Raw genomic sequence first — 21,834 nt, 5'->3', positions numbered from 1 at the left:
GCCTCTCTCTGTACTTATCCCCCTTCAAGCCTCCTCCCTCCTCTCCCTCCTCTCCCCTCTCTCCTGTCTTTGCCTTTACTCCCATACCCCTCCCCTCTCCACTCCTAGCCTGCCTGCTCTGTTGTCATTGGGTGCTTTGTGGGGTGATGGTTGTGGTTTCTGTCCGTGATATCCCCAGAGCATGTACCGGCTTCCTGCTCCTGAACTACAGACAGGCATGTTGATATTGCAGTTCTGCAGCATTAGGATAGATGTATCCTAGATAAATAGATAGATAGATGTATAGCTATATAGATAGATGTATAGATAGTGCTGATGATGTGTTTATCAAGGGACATCCGGGAGCTGCTAATCGCTGCCTTTCGCTGCTACAGCTGGATTGATACACTAAAGCTTTGCTGAACATTAAAGCCATCCTGCCCAGTTCGCACAGAGTCCTCGGCTGGAAGTCCACATACAAGACCAAAGCAGAGACTTGCCTTGTTTTGGAGCAGACTACAGATTGCTGACAAGCTGCATAACCAAGGATCATCACTATACCTATTCCTACAGAGGTGAGACGCAATAATTTCACACTAACATGCACCTTTAAGTAATTATAACACATTAAGAATGGTGGTGTCAGACATATAATTGGCATAATTGTAGCCATAACACAGTAGTTTGTATACATGTTGTTATGACACTGCTTTAACCATATGTATTTTTGTACTATGTAAAATGTCCACATCATCACTCCTGATAATTAGTCCTGTTCTTTGTTAATCCAAATAATGATACCAAATCACTGTGTCAGAGCCTGTGAGCATAGCACAACTCCAACTGCAGCATTGCTGCACAATGAAAGGCTTGCTACTACGATGAAACAGCATCATCCTGCTATTGGTGGAAAGAGCTACCAGTGACAAATACTGATTGGTTGTTTCAGCTCCCTTTAGTGTGGAAGGGCATGTTCCTTGCAATGATTAAGATATTCATATGGTACAAACACATACCACCCTGGAAGTAGTGTTCAGTAGTGAGTATGTTTAGGTGTGGTTCAGTGATGAAGGGAGAGTGGGGGGAGGAAGGTGGAAGGAGGGACGAGAGACATGGAAACATGAATCAGCGATTAACTTATCTCTAGGATGCATATACAATATGTATGATTCAAAATGCAAATGTATTTAAGCTCAAATGATGACACGTAGTTGTTTGTTGCAATTACAGATGTGGCACATTTTTGAAGGTATAGATACAGACAAACAGGTTGGAAATGTGTTGTCTTTTTGCTGAAAGACTAAGATGAAAAATGGCTCTACATGTTATGGTAGGTAACAAAACAGGTAGATGAGTAGAAAGAAAACAAGTCAAACAGTCAGATGACATAGACATGAATACAGATAAAATAATTGTGATGCAGACAAGACAATCAACAGAGAAAGAAAACAAGAAAACAAAACCCACGGACATCAACAGCAAGTCAGGCAGCAGCGGCCTGAATCTTGTTTTCTCTGCAGACGGACATTCAGAGAATTAACACGCAGTGGACAAACAGCTAAGGAGTGCACATATCTGCACGAAACTGGTCATATGACTCCTGGTCAGCCCTGAGCTATTAGAGAGAGAGAGAACAAGAACAAGAGGAAACCACACAAGAGGAAGACAAACAGTGCTCTTTCTAATAGAGTTTACTGTAGCCTTTTAGACATTACATTTGTAATGGATCTAGCATTGTGCTGTTGTTGTGGTGGGAGACTTTTACATCCATCCTATGTTGAGGTGGAGGCCCACTGCATGCATTCCTTATAACTGAAAACAAGGTAAAGCTCCTGTTGATTTTTGCTTGGTCTGTGCTATTTTCACATGAAATCAGGATAGGATTTAAAATAAATAAATAAATAATTTACGAGGGGAGAAACATTTATTATCTCTGAAAGGTGTGTTTATGTAAGTGATGTTTGTGTGGCTCAGCGACAGGATGTAGAGACACAATGGTCTCTATTACAGAGAACATTTTGAGGAAACTTTGCTGCCTGATAATCAAACTTGTAGTCACTTTGTTGAATTTCAATCATTGTTCTATTTTAATAGAACAAAAGACCAAACTGGAGATGTGGGTAAACTCCTTAGTGGTCTGGGACCAGGTTAGCTAAGTAAACAGCTAGTTTCAGCCTCGCCTGATTTATAACGTGTCTATATCACAACATTCCTGGATGTTGCCTCACCAGATATGTTTTAGTCTTTTAAACAAGCAAAGAGGTGGGGCCATATCTTACTTTAGGTCAAAAATCTGAATCCCTGGAGTAGTTTGCTGCTGATGAAAACTCCTCTGCAATGTCTTTTTAAGACTGTCTCCTTCTTTACTGTCTTTACTGTGTGTTCTGCCCCAGGCGTCCCTGTTCAGCTCAGCAGAAGCCCGGCACATCCTGGGACTGGGACCAAACCTGACCGAACTAGAACACACCATATTAGTCCACCACAGTTAAGGAAACCCAAGAAAAGTGGCACAGACCCAACAGAAACCAGACCAGAGCCGGACACATCAAGACTCAGGGACTCACTATCTCCTTTGTAACAAGACAGTGGACAGACAAGAGACCCACCCATCATGTACTCCCCTCAGAGTCTCCACCGTTGGGGCATCACTCACAGTGAGAGTATGGAGCGGTTAGCCTACAGCCAAGGTATGATGGAAATTCAATTATATAATGATATATAATGAACTCCTACTGCATCCTGGTCTCATATTATTGCCCTGAAGTGTCTCAAAGAATAGTGCCATAACCTTGTTATCACTGCACTAAAACAAGTTAAGCTCAACAAGATTAAATAAATAATTTAGGGCAGCTAACTTCACCACAAAAAAGCCTTCATAAGTTATTGATATTGTTACAAAGTCCATACATGTCTATATACCCTTTATATGTTCCTAAAGAGTAAAAATATAGAAAATACACACTGTGAGTGTAACACAATTATATTATTGAATCATTATTACTGTATTAATGTGAAAGTAGTATTTTTTTTTACTTTGTAGCTGGTTGTAACTCCTTTTTAACTATTTTACTCATGCCTACATAACGATTGGTAGGTTACCCAATAATAATGGGTTATTTTATATATATAAATTATATTTATAAAATTATTAATTTTATATTATATTATAATTTTATTATATATAGGAACAATAACTGTCAAAATCATGTAGCAGAGTAAAAATTACAATATTTCCTTCTGAGTTTGAAGTGTAAAGTAGTATAGAGTTAAAATATTTAAGTACCAAAACACTAAAAATCCTTTAACATGGAGGTAAATGTGATAAGTAAATATAGTTGTACTTCCTTCCACCACTGAAGAAACATGACCAGCCTCAATGAGCTAAGTGGTGACTGTAACAGTAAACATTGGGCTGATCTTTCTTGATATCAAATCTGAAAACAGCTGTCTGGGCTGTGCACCCTCCACCTGCAGACCGCCCTGCAGTCCCCACGTCCAGCAGCAGGGGGCGGCAGGCTGCCTCCAGAGCCGCTGCTGAAATCATTACGTAGTGCCGCCTTTTGTGTGTCTCGTGAGCCCTTCCGACGCCGCCCCTCCGCAGGGTGCAGCGGGACCGGGGAGACGCCAACTGTCGGTGAGGTCTGCTGGCTGTAAACAAATATACACAACCAGCACGATGCACGGGAAAGACACGTTTGCCGAGCAGCGGCTCTCCGCGCTGTCGCCGCCGATGCTGCAGTTCACCATGCAGCGAGACGACGCCTAGTTGACTGGTTTACATCCCGGTAACGACACGGCGGTTTGGTTTGTGCTACCTGTGATTGTTTTGGCCGGAGGTATCGCAGGTATTTTTTTTTTTTTTTTTTTTTTAAAGCTGCAATCGTCGTAATGGTCGCCCGGTGAATTGTGAAAACAAAGCTAACGCGCTAACAGTTAGCAAGCCGTCTGAATCTGTCTGATTTGGCACCGAGCGACACGGCGAGCTACAATCACTCCGGACGCGTTTGGACATGGCATCGCCCCCGGAGCACGACCTGGCTCTCTCTGAAGCGGACAGCAGCAAGGAGAAAGCTCATGTGTTTGGGATATTGAGGATGCAGGAGGAGAAATCTGGCGCTGCGGATAAGGCTAACAGTAGCAGTGCAGTTAGAGGTGGAGGTGGAGGAGGAGGTGGAGGAGACGGCCGATGGCAGGCTCCTATCTTCGCTTTGGCCAGGAAAGCGTCCGAGACTATTTCAGGGAGCATTCACGTCCTGCCCAAAGTGTCGGAGCACAGGACGTCTCTGCCGGGGGACTGGGCCGCGCAAGGTAGAGTATGATCAGCATGAGGGTGTGGAGGGGCCCTGGTTCATAGTCACAGCTGATCACACCCAGTAAGGGATCCAGGGGCTGGTTTGGAGACGTGATTTAGTCTTTCTAAGAGGTTCACAAACAATCATTCAATCAGACACTAACTGGAGCAAAATGAATAGATCCAGCCGGGTTTGACAAACCTCCTCATCTCTCCTCCTGTCTCTCCCTTTCTCTCTCTCTCTCTCTCTGTGTGTGTGTGTGTGTGTGTGTGTGTGTGTGTGTGTGTGTGTGTGTGTGTGTGTGAGTGTGAGAGAGACCAATTGATTTTTCATACATGCCTTCAGCTCTCATGCTCTGATGGTGCATCCTCATCTGGGACTGTTAGCAGTGATACAGTAGCTGAGCAGCTGTCTGCCTGAAGCATCACATGCTGCACTGATGCAAATGGAAAACAAATATGTCCCTTCTTGAGTTCCCTGGGGGTTGTCGTGCTTATTATTATTATTTTTATTTTTTTTGAGCACCCTTAAATGTTGTCACCTTATTGTTCATGATCCTACAAAGTCAGAATCTGTAGTGTTTGAAGGAACTCAGCTATGTTCCTCTTTGTCAGTAGCACCTCAAACATCACACACTTGCATTTGAATTAGGCCTGAAACAAAAATAACTTGGATCAACTGAAATATAACGGCCAGTTAGTTTGATAATTAACATGCCAAACCTCTGCAGGTTCCAGCTACTCAGATGTGAGGATTTGCTGCTTTTATCTCTTTTATGTCATTGTGAAGACATTTGTCTTTTGTTTTTGGGACTGTTAGTCAAGCAAACCGTGCAGTTTGAAAATGGAAATGTCTCATGGGAAACTGATGAGACAAGAGATGTTTGACGACAATTTTAAATGTCATGCAATATTTTAAATCACTGTTACAGCTGTAAGGATCCAGATGCTTTAATCTTGTAGCTTTTTTACCACCAGCGTGTAGCAGGAGTCACATGGTGATACAGCTCTTCCAAAAGTTCCTGTTTTTTTTCCTCAGTATCGTCACAGCCTCTGCCTCGAGGGCTGCTAAAAGTCATGCATCTCCCAAGAAGTTATTTGTTGATTTGCTAGTTTCTCTGCCTCAAGGCAGTTAAAGCTCTTTTATATTGCTGTGCTGCATCTCAGTTTGTTTTCACCCGACATTATATTGCTCTGTCCTGTTCTGTCTGGCTACATATTAACCCAGAGGTCCACGTGTAGAGCATGAAAACGCATGTGGAAGGTGACAGTCTCTCATATTTTCTACAATGGAAGCTGCAGAATGGAAGAGACAGGACACAGTTGAAAAATGGACGGTCAAATTAATTATTACCAAACCAATGAATCATTTCCAGGTTTGGAAGAGTCCTTTTATTTTTGCTCACATGTTAGGGTGGTCTCTTGTTCCATGTTATCTATTTGTCTTTTTTACTGCACTCACCTGAAATACAAACCCAAGTATGCATTGTGCCTCCCTATGGTAAACATCTTTGTGATAATGACCAGTTGTAACACATTACCTTGCTGACTCAGTTGTTAGAAACATAACCAGTCCTTGTAAGGTTTAATGACTAGATTGGATATGGTTATTTACTGTTGCTCTCAGTTCTGTGACAGGACTCATCTTTAATTTCTATCTAAATTCTTTATGCTGTTTTCTTCATTCTTAAGATATGTATTTTTGTTATCATGCAGCCCATGGACTGTCTGCATGCAACCACTGATTTGAAAAATGTGATTGACTCAGTTTTCATTTCTGCTCAATAAAATGTATCCTGTCGATGGTATTTTAAGCCCACTTGAATTGTTTTGTCCTGCAGCCTTGCGAGACCCCATGGCCATGGAGCGAGCCAACCTGCTGAACATGGCCAAGCTGAGTATCAAAGGGCTGATCGAGTCGGCTCTGAGCTTCGGACGAACATTGGACTTGGACTACCCGCCTCTTCAGCAGTTCTTTGTGGTCATGGAGCACTGCCTCAAACATGGGCTCAGAGGTAAGAAAACTGTTTCAGTTACATCTGCTACCCCTTAACTTTATGTGTAGGCTGGGTAATTAGATTTTGCCCGTCATAAAAGATGCTATTTGCAGATTTCCATATGCTTGTGTGCGTTTGTCTAAAAAGTCTCTCATTCTGCAGTGAAGAAGTCCTTTCTCGGCTTTAACAAGTCTCTGTGGGGTCCCCTGGAGCTGGTGGAGAAACTGTGTCCTGAAGCAGCAGAGATCTCGGCGTCTGTCAGAGACCTGCCTGGACTTAAGTAAGAACTACTTGTATGTACATACACGTTTGATCTCATACGATCTGACCTAACATCCTGGTAGAGGAACGTGAACTACAACAGCCACACGCTCACAGACAGGAGTAACATGAAACTGTAACCTCAGCCACATCAGGGAAGTACCTGAGTGTTATTTACTTTCACTTCACCTTTCCTCTCCCTGCTGTCCAACTTCTGTATGCTAACTATTTCTGTTATTCTTTTGTACAGATACATTTTTTAAAGACCTCCTACTGCATCCAGCAGTTAGATGTAAAAAAACAACAACAACAAAGTTTTAGTTTTAGGTAATTGGTAACTAAGAATAGTCAGTAATGGTGCAGTAGTATGTTTATTGCCAGTGTCAGGCAGATTGTTGAAGTGGTGTTCTTGTGACCTTTTTATTTTATTTAAAAAGTTTTTTATTTTAACTGATGCATAAGAAAACATTTGAGTGTTGATAGTGCCAAATAAGAATGATCCAAAACTCTGGTGGTGCATCCTGCAGTAATATGGAAGTAGAGTCCTCTTGTGGCTGAAGTAATCAGGGTCCTGCTAAACCTCACATGATTGCCTTATTGCTTTTAACTCCACCCAAATATCAGTCATAAACTCACAGACCCTCCAGGCAGGGATTCAAGTGAGAAACATCCACGTTTTGTCTGAGCCGGCAAAATGAGGAACAGTCGTGTTGTTTCAGATGGAGGACTGAGTCCATTTCCTTTGCTGGTGCTGAGTCAGACCAACAGCTATGTGACTAAGCAGGATTTTAGCCACACTAATTGCAGACCTAAATGTTAGATACTGTACAAGGAAACGCAAACTGTGCTTGCAGTAAAAAAGAGTTTTGGATGCTCAGAAACAGACTCAATGAAACATTAAAGAAAGGAACGGTTAATAGTGTACACGATCCCACACAGCGTTCAAGAGATTTCACTAATATGCAAATAAGGGAAAAAATATTTACACAAATGCTGCTGTAGCCGAAAAAAATTCCCCTCAGGGATTAATACAGTACATATAAAATAAAAATAAAAAAATGTAAAAATATATGATGAATAAAATCTAGAAGCTTTTTTTTGTTTTGTTTTTGTTAGACATGAAATACTAAATTTTTGCAGCCACACAAAGACCCTCAGAACCTCGTTGAAATATGACGCTATCACTGCTGCGTGTTCTCCAGGACTCCGTTAGGGAGAGCCAGAGCATGGTTGCGTCTGGCTCTCATGCAGAAGCGGCTGGCCGACTACCTGCGACTCCTCATCACCAGAAAAGACCTGCTCAGGTACGCCCCCAGAGAATATTAGGAATTGTTATATTTTGACTGCAAAGCTTTTGTTGCAAAAACCCACAAATATACACTCTCGATTGACAGCTCGGGCTGTTAAGGATGAAGGAGACAATGGAGTGTGAGAATCTGTTGTCTCCTCCTCCTCAGTGATTTCTATGAGAATTCAGCACTGATGCTGGAGGAAGAGGGAGCCGTGATCGTGGGCCTGCTGGTGGGCCTGAACGTCATTGATGCGAACCTGTGTGTCAAAGGCGAGGACCTGGACTCACAGGTGAACACTGTTGTGAAACACTATTCTGACAGTTTGACTAAACAACGTAGCTACGTTCCAAGTCAGATCTTCATCAGAACATATGTGGTATTTTCTGGCAGTCTGCTGTACACCGTGCACACCCTGAAGCTCCACCTCTTGGAAATTGTAGTTTCATTGGAAGCCATATTTGTTGAGGAATACACAATTAGGGTGGGTACAGAACAAAGTTATACAACCAAGAAGCATCTCTGAATGGTACCATTCATATATATTGTTTTTCATAGCACAGTAAATGGGGCTTTGAGAGGAATCGGGCTTGAAGCATCATAAATCAGAGACCCCAAGCCCTTTAAGAAAACAAGTATCTCCAAAGGATAGAGCAACAATACTACAACGCGCTATACAAGGATATCAGTCATGAAACATAGATCCAAAAGTTCTATAATAAACATGAAGAAAAGAAACATCCTCAGGTACATTAGAATATATATCACTTTGTGCTGCATGAGATAGAACCCTTGACAGGAAAACTTCTGCCCAATCTTGGATGTGTAAAGTTTTCCATGTGTTGTTGCATTGAGCACAGTTGCCACATGGATATTTCCCATCCCCAGAAAAGTCTGTTTTAAACCTGTCTTAACGTTGGCCCGCCTCAGCTTATTACACACAAGTGTAAGAACAAGTGTTCTTCTGAGGGAGGTGATTCCAGCACCTTAGCAGAGATTCAGCTGGGTGGAGTGGTAGTATTCCTGCATTGTCGACAATTTAACCAGAGAAAACACATTTACACTATTCATTAAAATATTGTCTAGCTCTGGGTGTGTTATCTGGCTGTAAAAGATCTGATGTTGCACAACTGGTATACATTGTTCTCCACTACCGTCCTGTTCTCACTATGATTGAATCTATTTTTCGGCTGGCACAAAGAATGTTACTCCACTTGTACCTGCTCGACCCCTGACCTGTTTCGGTTTATCTACTGTGTTCTGTTAAATAATTGTATCTTGGCAATGGGCAGACGGAGAGCTGAGACTGTGTTGTCATATCTCCACTCCATGGGGGGTAGAGACTTTGTACAAACACATTTATCCTCCAACGCAAACACCGTGCGTAGCTTGTGTTTCCACTTGACTGAATGATGGTATCAGTTGGATGAGCCATTACACAGAGAAGAAGACAGACAGACAGACAGACGGGTGTAAATGAGGCCTGATACCACCTCTAAATCCAAAATGATCAAATTTACAGAGGTAACAAGAAACAATTCTACCAAACACTTTTAGGATTCTTGTGTAGGGATGTAGGTGAAGAAATTAGGAATTAGCAATTATTTTCGGCTGCTACCTTTTGGGGGCTGCAACTAATGATTATTTTTTTATTACCAATTAATCTGGCCAATATGTTTTTGCTTGTTTAACTATGAATAGTCAAAAGATAGCCAAGCAATACCCAGCGCAACTTCTCAGAGCCGAGGTCTTTAAATGACTTAAGTTGAAAAACCAAAGATACTCTGTTTACAACTACAGAGGAAAGATGAAAATCCTCACATTTGAAAAGCTGGAACCAGAGATTATTTTGTATTATTTTTGGGGGTAAAAAAAATGACTGAAACAATATTCCTTGATTATCTTTCTGGTGATCAGCTAATTGACTATTCTTTTTCGATTCTTCCCCTGCTGACCACTTTACCAACTCCATGGTGAACTGGTGGCTATGATGCATATGTGGGGTTGACAGTTAAATGTGTGCGATTAGTAATTGCAGACGCATGTAACAATAGACAGGAGTTATACGCTTTATGTTTTTTTTTTGGTGTTAGTTTTAATTTGTGCACATAATTAACAACATAATTATAAATGACCTTAATTCTTGCAAATTATCTAATGGAGTGCAATAACTTAAGTCATGATGACTAATTTATTTAAATCTGTGGTTGTGCAACCATTGCTACTTTTGAGTGATATTGGCTCCTTCATTTTTCTTGTTTGAGGTCGGGGTGATCGACTTCTCCATGTATTTGAAGAATGATATTGATGATTACAGGAGTGAGGAGAGGTAAGGTCTTCCATCATCTCACCGCTGTTTTGTACAGCTGGTTTCTTTCTCCAAATGTGATGCAGAACTGTGTTTTATTTCTTGTTTCCATGACAACAGGAATAGCCAGATAGCATCCATCTTGGATCAGAAGAACTATGTAGAGGAACTGAACCGACAGCTTAAGTAAGACATGTTTTATATTGGATGCTGTGCTGTCCTGTCTGCGGGGTTTTCCAATGAGTTTCAGGAGTTCATGCTGTTGTGGAGTTAGAAATCTGTGTGACTACAAACTGAATTTTAGAGGTTAGCATTTTGCATTGAACTGAAAAGTGAGACAAAATGAATGATAGCGGGACCAAAAAACACGGGTCCACTTTATCAATAACGTTATAACCAGCATTGTTGCTCGTGACCTATAATTACTCCATAAGCAACTTTGAACTGTAAATGATAGAAGCAAATCTATGTCTCACATTTAATTGCGCTGATTATATTATTGTCACTCCAACACGTTCCTTTTCACCGCATTTATATCGCGCACGGTTTTATAAATGGGAATATTTTTTGGCTTTCGGCTTTTGTGCGCACGTACACTTTTAGTATGGATGCCACGCAATATTTTATAAATGAGGCCCCAGGTCAGTTATCATTTTTTGTTCTGCAGCTCCACAGTTCATGGTCTTCAGGGCAGGGTCGACTCCCTGGAGAAGTCCAACTCTAAACTCATAGAGGAGGTGAGACCCACAGTCAAAATATCTGAACTTAATCCTCAGAATTTATGTTCACACCCCGACTGAACGGCCTTTGTTATTGTCAAATTTTGTGTTTGTCTCCACGTGTGTTTGTGTCTGCAGTTAGCCATAGCCAAGAACAACATCATCAAACTGCAGGAAGAAAACCAGCAGCTGAGGAGTGAAAACGGCCTAATTCTGGTGAAGGCGCAACAACATTTAGAGGTACACAGTCACAAATTAACAAAACTGTATTGCTGTTTCAAAACAAAGAAATATGAATGGATTTATTTTTAGGTTTGTTTTTAACTGCAGTGAAAGCTGAATCCAAATGTAGATCTATCCTTTAATATTCCACTGCTTATTGCCAGCTCTTACCAGAAACTGATAAAAATGATGAACAGCACGGCTAATATGTTCTTCCTGTTGCTGATATTGTCCAGGTAACACAAGGTGACGTGTCAGTGGAGAGAGACACGTACAAACAGTCTCGTCAGGGCTTGGATGAGATGTACAATGAGGCTCAAAGACAGCTGAAAGAAGAGTGTCAGCTCAGACAGGTCAGACTGTGTGTGTGTGTGTGTGTAAGATAAATGTGATTCTTATGTAACAACAGATTAGAATACATGTATTTTTGTCAATTTTCAGGATGTGGAGAACGAATTGGTAGTCCAGGTGTCGATGAAACAGGAAATGGAGCTGGCCATGAAACTTCTCGAGAAAGATATTCATGAAAAACAGGTTCGCATATTTTCCTCTTTTTTTTTCTTCCCTCTTCCTTTTTCATCACTGAAAATATCAACAGCTAAAAGAAGACAGACAGGAAGCTGCAAGACTCCAGTTACTGTTAGTGAATGCACCAACTCATTAAAATCACAAAACAATGTACAGGTTGTGGGCGTTGTTAATAATGGTGCTGCTGAATCAGTTATTTTTTAGATATATTTAGACATTTCTGGCAGCCCTGCCATTGTCTGGCCCATCTCCACCAACATGTGAACTGTGCAACACAAACACCACCCGCTGAGGTTTGTGGCTAAGCTGAGGTTCAGTAGCAGTAGCATCTTTACAGCTTTGTAAGGAGGCTGCTGGGATTTATAATATCCCAAATGTCATGGGGTGAATCAGATGTCAAACTGGAGGATATTAGGGTCGTTACCATGCCAACATTTGTGCCATGCATTCTTACATTCAGTTTATCCTGTTTACATTTAATTGTGTCTCAATCTTTTGCTATGAATATGAACATTGCACAGAAATATGACTCAACTATGAAACTGACTACTACTTATTTGTGTGTATGGTGGTGCTGGGTTTAATCTTGTACAGTGTTGAAATTGTTCAAAAAGTGAATAAGTATATGCACAAATACATACATAAATCATTGAAGAAATCTCTGTGATAAATGAATAAATAACAAATGAATGAAAAAATGAAGGAAGAGCATTAAGTCAATTCACTTAAGTTTAAGGTACTGCTGTAGGAAACCAGAAGCAGTTACATGACAGCCAACACCTGCCCAGAACACATCATCACCATTTGATTTTTGACTAACAGGACACACTGATCGGCCTGAGACATCAACTGGACGAGGTCAAAACCATCAATGTAGAAATGTACCAGAAGATGCAGGTATATACCCAAAAACACACTAATCCTTGTATCCTCTAAAAGATAAAGAAATAAAGGAGAAATATTGTCATCATTACTCACCGCTGCTTATGAAAAACTGTCACTCTCATTTCTCAGTCATCCGATGAGGAGATGAAGAAGAAGAACGATATGATCATTCGTCTGGAGGAGAAGACCAATCAGATCACTGCCACCATGAAGCAGCTCGAGCAAAGGTGAGATACGCTGCCTGCAAAGGCCCGGCACACACCAATCAAATCGCTTTGTCCCATAAGCCTCCACAGTACACAACATTGTCTAAACCAGGTTCTCTGCTGCTCTCTCAAAATGTCTGAACCTCTTCAAACCTTTGAGTCTTATCTTTGACCTCCCTGAAAATACATCATGTCCCTTTAGGAAAGTAAGTTTGATGCTTTTGACACATTTTAAAAAATTGTTAAAGGAACTTAAGATGTAGTTTGCAGCCAGCAGAAGAGAACTTGGGGAGGACATGGACAAATTCTTCCTCAGCGCTGGTGTTGGGTTTCCCCAAGGAAACAGGTTAGGAAGTGGAAATCCTTGTGCCGTACTCTGTGGTTTCTTTCTTCCTGTACTGGACAAACAAAAAAAATACCTCAACACAAAACTTTGTCATTAAATTGCCATGTTTTGGATTTTTACCTTTACTCAAATGCATGGCCTTTTTCTTATGTGTTTCCCCTTCTCTTCTCCCTGAAGATTTCTAAGGTTTTATTCTGGTGCTTTTTCTGATTGCCAAAATTCAAGATACAAATCTTACATTTGACAGAGTTGTTATCTGTTTGAATTTGCTTTAAAGATATAATTTTTATAAAGAAAAAAAAACCTGCTCCAAAGCAGAGTTTCCGGCAGTGTTTTATTGCAGAGATCAGCCTCTTCCGTCCATTACTATGAAATACAGCGTTAACCTTCAGGGACGAGCACTGGGCCATCACCGACTAAATAAATTGATTACCAGACAACATGTCAGTATTTACTCAATAATGTCCTTGTGGAAACCCTACAATCCTTAATTTATCAATACACTGCAGATGTTTCCATGCATGGAACCGTAAGCTCTCTGTCAGTATTGCACTGTGTCCTTCTGTGTATAAGTGCTCCATATTTGTAATCATGTAGCTGTGCGATGGTTCGTTGATGCTTTATGATCCCTCCTCGCCGTATCGTCTCCCTGTCAACACGGTCCATCCCTCCCATCTTCTCTCCCATTGCTTTGAATCTGTCCCATCCTATCTGTGATTGGTTGTGAATGTTTTTTGCTGCCCTAAAGGTTTATGGAGGCTGCTGCTGCAGGACACAGACCCCGGTTACACTTGCTGTTTTCAGTGGGAGCTTTGTGGTTGTTTTTTTTAGCTGAAGTGTCTAATGAAGAAGTTAAGAAGGTCGTGATCAAATTATCAAATCAAGTTATTTACCAGCTGAGAGAAAAAACCTCCCATGTTGTCTATTTCACAGATCAAAACAGTGATGACTATTGTAGTTGTTGTTGCTCGCCATCCCGGCCGAAATTAATCATGTTCATAGTTTAGATCTGAGCAGACATAGCCTGAAAATACTACCAAAAAATTCTACTGTAGTTGTATTCATCTTTCTTCTACATCCACTTTCCCCGCTTCTCCTCCCAAACTCTTCTCATTACTCACGCTTACTATGAAAGGAAACGTATCCAGACTGTAGAAATCTGATTACAGAGTGAACACGGCAGCCTGAAATCAGATTTCTGTGTTTTAATGCCTTTCTGCCGTGTTTGTGATGTTAACATTCACAAAAAGTGTTCAGTGTAACTGGGGCCACTTAGAGTACTGATGTAATGACATCCTTTCTTCCTTACTTTCTTTCTTTCCTTCCTCCTTCTTCCCTCCTTTCTGTTCACCTCCTTTATTCCATCCATCAATCCATCATTTTTGCTCCCTTGAAACCTCCATGTTTGATTTATTTCCCTGATTTAATCCCTGCTCCTCTGTGTAGTGATAAGGATTTGCTCAGTCAGACCAGAACGCTTGCTATGTCATTTGTTAAGTGTGCCAGCACAGACACAGAGCACCAGTACAAACTAGTCAAGGACATCTCCTTCTGAGCACATGGTCACATGAATAAATGGACTTAAATTAAAACCACATTCCTGTTTTTTTTTTTTTTTTTTTTTTTGCTCAAAATATTCAGATGGTTTTACAATCAGGTGAAACTGGCCTGCATTTTTGGTTTAGTTATTCAAACATCTTCATCAGCTAGGTGCTGGGATTCATAGACATTATTGCAACATGTTTCATGGTCTTCGGTTAATTAACATTCCCGACAGTTTTATTCATTTTGTGTACTTTGCGGCCGTGTATAGCTGTGCAGAGAACGGTCTAAATGTTACATCACTTATACTTTTAATAGAAACTGAAGAAATATTTTGAATTAATCTTACACTCGTGTATTTATTCACTCACATGCTCAGGCGTGCTGACACATGTGTAATAAGATTCTGCTGCACATTCCCTCCGTGTCCAGCAGTCAGTTTATATGCAGTAACACTGACGGGAAGATAGTTGATTGTTTGGACTCTCGGATGTTATCACACGCTCTTTGTTATTGATTGCATTGAGTTTGAGTGCAGTGGGCTTTCACGCTCATATCACAACTACTGAGTGGCTTTACCTGGCAACACTGGGAAATCAGTAACAGAGCTGAGTCTCTGCGGACTGCATCTTTTCTCTCAACCCTTCTTTCTGCTTTCTGTTAGAATAATGATAAGTGACATCCTAAAATCCCTCCGGCTACTCTCACAAAGGATGTAGACTACCCTCCTGGGAGCAAAATAACTTTCTTGTTGGCCCTCCACGTTGGCTCGGCTGACCTCTTTCAATAACTGCTTCTGTGTCTTAGCTGTCCGCCACGGTTCCTGTTTTTTTATTTTTATCGTGCAGCAGCTGACGCCGTTTAGGCCGCAAGCAAGTGCAGTAACATGAAAAACCTTCACACAAGCTAGACCAAACAATCTCTGCCGCTGCCTGCATGTCACCACAGTCAGTGACTACAATTGTTTAGTCAGACAGGAGTGTGTTTGTGAAGCCTGCTGCTTTTAATGTTGCCAGTTTGCTCTGCATGTGTTGCACCTCCTCCTGACTTGCTTCTCACTGGCTGATAACCCACACTGTGTCCGACGTCAGTCATTCATTCAACCACAAGCCTTGTTTAACAGACACCGAGTGGTGAGCAGTAAACTCTGATTTCCGACACAAATCTTTGCTCCATTTTGTGTCATCACTGACATGACATTATAATGTTATGTTGGAAATCGCATGGTGGCATTGTCAAAAAAGAATAGTGTACATACATTGCAGGATAAAATTGTAGGCACTATTTAGAGGATCAATTTTACACTCAGGATTTGGACACTCGAATAACAAGTTGGAAAGTAAATCTAGTGCACTATACCTTTAAAAAAAAAAGAAAAAAAAAAGGAGTGATTGTGGTCACGGCTCGTCTCATCTCACCCTCCTATATCTGCCTCCTGAAGTGAAAACTAAGGTAAAGTTTTCTAGCTGTAAGCAGCTCAGTGGGACCAGCTGCTTCAGCTCGATTAGTGTGTGTTGTGTTTGCAGATCAGACAGCCTGAGCCAAGTGTAAAGAATTGTAGTCACACAGCTGTAAACCTCTGCAGCTTATGTCAAGGGAACTGCGTTGTTGTGTTCGTTTTGGCATATTTATTGACCTTTGTGATATATCATGAAGTAATCATTCTACCTATTCTAACTCCATGTTCATAATGCTCTCGATTTGTAGTAGAATAAACACTCGGTACAGCTGTTTAAAACTTACAACAACTGTCTTTTACCACCGTGATCAATAAAGTTAGATGTTTTGAAAGTGCTGGCTGTGGTTTGAGTTTTTGGCCTGCTGTTGATATGTGTGCAATGGTACATTTTTTTTTTCGTGTCGATTTATGGAGTAATATCTCTAAGTCAACAGTTGCTCTATATCGGGGTGTTGTGGGATTATTCTCATCTTAAATGGCTCAACGAGATATAAAACTTTAATAAAAACTTGTGAAATAGGTTTCCTCCCTGTATAATATTGGAAAAGCTGGCAGTGCATAAAGAAGGTAATGACAGTTCATTCTGAGACACTGCAGCCGTTTAGCTCCCCTTCTCTTGGCCATTAATTTGCTATAAGGTGCTTCCCCATATTATTTTATTGATTCATTGTGCGTCTATATTTTGAAGTCATCACCCCTTTTCAACCCCTTCAGTTCAAATCTCCTTTTTTTTTTTCTCCTCCTTTTGAGTTTTATTTCCTGGTGTTCTAACAGTGCTAATGACAGCACCTCCCTTCAGCTTCATCCATACCTCCTTCATCTTCACCCCCAGAAGTCCTTAACCTCCCTCCTCACCGTCCATCCTCCCTCCCATGTTCCTCTGTTGTTTTCTCCCTCTACACACCCTCCTCCTCCCAGTTTTTTCTCTTCCATGGTCCTGAGTTTGTCCCTGGTTATAATGGTGCAGATTACAGGAGGCAGAGAGGCATCGCACTTCGGCCGAGGAGGGAACCAGGCGCTTCAAGTTTGACTTTGCCAACAAGGCCGACAGCCTGCAGCGGCAGATCGAACACAGAGAAAAGCAACTGTAAGCAAAACGCCTGCAAAGACAGACTTGACCGGTAGACTCGCTCACACACACCTACATGATATGTGCCACATAGAGAAGCAGTGCAGCATGCTCAGTTAGCTGTCGGTGCTGATAGTGCTGGTCTGTTATAGCTCTAATCACAAAGCTAGGAGTAGTGCATCTGATTTACAAATGTTTCCACTTAATTGCTCAATAGACATCAGATAAATAAATCGGTGCGCTCCAACATAATTCTTTCTCTGTCTTGTCATCTTTATTCCTGTTGCCGGTGTGGTTATGGTGCACCTGTAGCCAGCAGCTGGAGACAGACCTAAAGATAGAGAGGGAGTGGAGACAGACATTACAAAATGACCTGGACAGAGAGAGAGACACAGTGGCTCAGCTCAGCACAGAGGCGCTGCAGATCAACGGACTAAAAAAGGTAAGTAGAGAGAGAAGGAAGCATATCACGTGATTATGCCCTTTTGTATTTTTGATTGAGTGATTTATATCTGAAGCTTGTCCTCTGTTGTTTGTGTTTTGTTGGTTTTCCAGGAGTTCCACCGTCTCCAGGATGAAAACATTCAGCTGAAGACCATCTGTGAGGACCAAGAAAAAGCTCTTGAAGAACTTGGCTCCAAACTCAGCGAGTATGTAAACTGTAACTACAAATGTTCTTTCTGTTTCTCAGTTTAAGATATGAAGTATAGGCTCAATTAGATTTAAAATGAATAAAAAAATATGTTTTTAGTGAGGTTTTTGGAGGAAACGTAGCCCTTTGACATGAAAAGAATATAACATAATATTGAAGTACCGGTAGTCTGTTTTTGTTGTTGTTTTCATTATTATTTCAGCTTATAAAATTCCGTTATCTTCGTGAAATCTGCAGTTTTGTAAAGATTAAGTAAGAAGATTGATATGTTGTGGGTGACTGTCGCTGTCATCAGATCTAAACTGAAGATTGAAGACATCAAAGAAGCCAACAAAGCTCTTCAGGTAAAGTAGCAGACAGCTTTAAAAAAATAAGAGAAAAATACTACTTTGATCTTTCATTGCTAACATCTTAGCAATAAAGATTAAACATCTTAACAGAGAAAAGATTGAGTGCTCCACAAGCCATGAACGATTTTAGCAAAGCTGTTTTTGGATGAGTGATCCACACTTTGTTGCCATTTTATAATGTGCGGGTTGTCGTGTTGTTTCAGGGGGGCCAGGTTTGGCTGAAGGACAAAGAAGCCAGTCACTGCAAGCTGTGTGAGAAGGAGTTCTCCATCTCAAGACGAAAGGTCTGTCCTCACAAATAATAAGAAAACTGATATTTACAATTGACAATCTGCATAAACAACAACAATAGAAAACATTTGTGAGTTCCTGAATCGTTGTTGAGCCACATCCTTTTCAAATAACAATTTGCATTACCTTTCGATTCTGGTTTTACACCAATTTTATGTGCAGTCTTCCCTGCAAAAAAAAAACATATATCAGGGGCACAACAAGTAATTTGTTGTATTTTCCAGCAACAACCGCTTTGCTGTGAAACTCCACAGGACATTTGTGGCTTTAACCTGAAAGTGGTGCTGAAATTACCAATTGATTTCTCAACGGGCAGAAAATGAATAGCTCACTAGACCCAACATCAATTCAGGTGATTCTCTGGTCTCCTTCTGTCCGTCCGTCCGTCCACAGCACCACTGCAGGAACTGTGGGGAGATTTTCTGTAACAGCTGCTCGGACAATGAGCTTCCTCTGCCGGCGTCTCCCAAACCAGTCCGAGTCTGTGACACCTGCCATGCTCTCCTCCTCCAGCGATGCTCCTCCAATCCAACGTGAGAGAGTTGCCAGGACAGCTTGAAAACCATCAGACTCGGAAATGTCAACTCTCTGTAAGATGCATCTCACAACTTGTATCAACTGTCAATGCTGCTATGGGTGGACAACGTGCATGAACATTCAGTACATTTGTCTTTTTTTTAGTTTGAAAAAGTCCCTCGCAGATAGAATGAACATCTTCTCTTGTAAACAGACACAGAGCAGGCAGGTGGTTAATATGTCCGACTTGAAAACAGATGATGACTTTGGAAGAATTTTCTGTAAGTTTTACAGTTGAAACCTTTTGTTTACAGTAAATGTAGATATCAGGCCACATTACTCAAAATATACTCATGAAACAAAATGAAGGAACCATATTCAAATGTCTGCAGCACAGTTTGTGTTTCAGGGTGCAGCTGAATCAAACAACCAGACTGTTGAGGTGATAATCAAAGATGTCAAAAAGCTGTAAACTTTTTTTTTTTTTTTAATATCGCCGTTTTCATCGATCTGTTTGACTAAAGGTCACTTAAAAACCAAGAAAAAGAACCGGCTCTAAAAGGCACAACAGGTGTGAGTGTATCAAGGAGATGCGCTGCTGTCTCTCCTCTGCACAGACATGATCAGCAGGTCAGGATTTAGTAACGCTGAGGAGGAGTTCAGTCACAAAAGTAGGAACAACTTTCCAAAGAGCTGTAAGTGAAACTGCACCGACTGTAATGAGCGCTGCTGCAGCTACATGCAGACAGTTTTTTTTAAACAAACCCCCAGTTTTACTCGGCACTGCATCATTATTTAACGCATGTGTCAAACCTCAAACTGCACACACCGACTGAGCAGCCAAACTGATGAGTTGATATCCTTCATACATGCAGAACGGTGGCCTTGTTGTCGAGTCTCACTCCAAAACCCCTTCTTTTTGAGGTGAACACAAAAAAGTCTTAATGCAGCGTTTACACCGGCACCAGAGAAGAAGTCAGGTCGACAGGTTAATTCCAGATTGACCAGATACTACACTGAAATATGAACTGGATATATTTTTGTGCAGGTGGCTGTGGGAACACCGGAATTGTTCCACAAAATCAAACCGGTCTCACCTTTGTTTTAATTGCAGTTGTGTTGACGGGAGCGACTTTAATATATGTTGTGTCTGTTCAGGCAGATGAATCGGACAGAAAAAGGCCTGCTGGTCTGATCTGTACCCTCACAGTCCTCGTTGTGAAGCAAGTCACACTCAGACACTCTTCAGACTAAATTCAGGAACATCTACTGCTCCAAGCAGTTTGGGCTCCGCTGACACTAGGCTGGACTAGTTACCCGTAAACGTACGGTGTTGTGCCATATGTTCCCGTTCAAATGCAGTGAATATTACCAACTTTCCATGTTGCCAAAACAAACCCTACATTACTACAGCAAGGATTTCTGTAGAGATAATAAAAGCCTGAAATATATATAAAAAAAATAAATAAAAAAAAAGCAACACTAGCCTATACTAGCCAAGCCAACAGTCTAGATTAAAGGCACATTTCACTGTTTGTTGTAGACACTAATGCAGTGGATGCTGCTTTAAAGGACCAAGAGGAGCAACACATGTAGTCAGCTCTGCAGGGATTACTTTGTAAATCAGAAAATCAAAGTAAGCCCTGCAGCTCTGGTGAGTGACTCCAGTCGGCATCGGTCTGACTGCTTCTTTTGTTCATGAACCACTGATGGAGCTCACAGCATGACCACTTCACTAGTCAGTGGTGGTTATGAAGACTTGAGTCTTACACACTTCTGACAACTAAGCCACAAAGTATGTTTGAGCACTTGTCAATCAAATATTGTCTGCAATATAGATTTATTTGAGAGTATTTATATTTGATTTTGTGTTTCATGCACATTAATTTGTACTTGCAGAAGTCCGGGGAACTTGTCTGAACTTTACCGGATCACTTGAAGTCGGTTGTGATGAGATGTTATCGTTTTACTGCTGCTCTCTTCCTTAAAGGGAACGTTTGATATTCTACAACTTTTAAAAAAAAAATGTTTATAAACAAGATCAATACCGGTTTTGTGTTGTCAAACTAAATCTGATTACAGTCGTGGACAGTCTTCAGTGACGGGTTATAACACGTTCCATTTCTTCCATTTTACATTCTGGTTTTGTACTTACAATGTTTACAACCTTTTAGCAACTGGAAGTATTCATTCCCATGAGGAGAAAACAGGCCAATGTTCATTTCAACGGGTGTTTTTTCTTGTTAAAAATAAGTACAACCGGCAAATGTTTCTGAACTGAACCCAGACCGATTTTTTTTTTTGTCCTGCATTGCTCTTGTAAATCTCCCAGCTTTCGGTGGGACTTGTACAGTGTCGATACGACTATATGTTGGATATAAATAATGTTGATAATCACTGTGGCCCTTTAGCTTACTAAATCCTGCCAGTTTAATATTAACTCTATTGCCAACAGTCGGTTGCTTGACTGTGTAGCAGTTTGATTAAATCAAGTTACAGAATAATTCCTGTTGTTAACTGTCATTTTTCTGTAGCTGATTGAAAGTCCTCAACGTGATCAGTGTCGGGTCCTTCTTCCGTATCCATCTTAAATTGGTTAATTAGGGCGCGAGCACTAATTGTGCACTCTTATTATTATTTTCATTCTGTGCACTCTTAACATGTTTGGAATTAAAAGTAATAAAAAAATTAAACAAAATTGTTTTTGTTGATCGGTGTGCCCGGGGCGTGGCGGCCAAAAAGTGACCCAAAAGTCATGCTATCGCCTGTTGTCCTAAAAGTCACCCAAAAGCTATTTTTGGGTGACTTTCTGCTAAAATATTATCTTTTTTTAAAGTCATGACGATGGGGGGGGGGCTCAAACCCCAAATCATCTTGCTGAGAGGCAACACTGCTAACCACTGCACCACCAATCTTCCCAGGAG

The 21,834-nt window shown here is 41.0% G+C and overlaps 1 protein-coding gene across 4 annotated transcripts; it reads left to right on the top strand.

The window, feature by feature from the left end:
* Positions 1-139: 139 nt before the first annotated feature.
* Positions 140-21,615, top strand: rufy2 (RUN and FYVE domain containing 2). Of its 4 annotated transcripts, none has more exons than XM_069693697.1 (20): positions 140-554; positions 2,373-2,666; positions 6,112-6,285; positions 6,430-6,547; positions 7,731-7,832; positions 7,986-8,109; positions 10,082-10,146; positions 10,246-10,311; positions 10,793-10,862; positions 10,983-11,084; positions 11,303-11,419; positions 11,508-11,600; positions 12,417-12,491; positions 12,609-12,706; positions 17,000-17,119; positions 17,414-17,543; positions 17,657-17,751; positions 18,049-18,097; positions 18,307-18,387; positions 18,788-21,615. In XM_069693697.1, the coding sequence occupies exons 2-20, from the start codon at positions 2,591-2,593 to the stop codon at positions 18,929-18,931; spliced, it is 1,899 nt and encodes a 632-aa protein (XP_069549798.1). In that variant the 5' UTR covers positions 140-554; positions 2,373-2,590; the 3' UTR covers positions 18,932-21,615. The 4 variants fall into 4 exon arrangements, 3 of the variants coding, with proteins under 3 accessions (XP_069549798.1, XP_069549797.1, XP_069549799.1); XR_011310700.1 differs by lacking the exons at positions 140-554; positions 2,373-2,666 and adding an exon at positions 3,559-4,287 and having other exon boundaries at positions 18,788-18,984; positions 20,454-21,607; XM_069693696.1 differs by lacking the exons at positions 140-554; positions 2,373-2,666 and adding an exon at positions 3,559-4,287.
* Positions 21,616-21,834: the final 219 nt, after the last annotated feature.

Source organism: Brachyistius frenatus, unplaced genomic scaffold, assembly GCF_029030835.1.
Source record: "Brachyistius frenatus isolate BFR_SWC_R1_liver_20210118 unplaced genomic scaffold, ASM2903083v1 Contig_15, whole genome shotgun sequence".
NCBI lineage: Eukaryota > Metazoa > Chordata > Actinopteri > Embiotocidae > Brachyistius > Brachyistius frenatus.
Note: the sequence above shows the minus strand (reverse complement) of the source record. Positions and strands in the feature narration are given on the sequence as shown.

Excerpts from the sequence above, each read along its gene's own strand:
- rufy2 (XM_069693696.1), top strand. The coding sequence starts at position 3,990 with ATGGCATCGCCCCCGGAGCACGACCTGGCTCTCTCTGAAGCGGACAGC. Across the intron at positions 4,288-6,111 it reads GGGGGACTGGGCCGCGCAAG|CCTTGCGAGACCCCATGGCC; the intron begins GTAGAGTATGAT and ends TTTGTCCTGCAG. Across the intron at positions 10,147-10,245 it reads GATTACAGGAGTGAGGAGAG|GAATAGCCAGATAGCATCCA; the intron begins GTAAGGTCTTCC and ends CCATGACAACAG.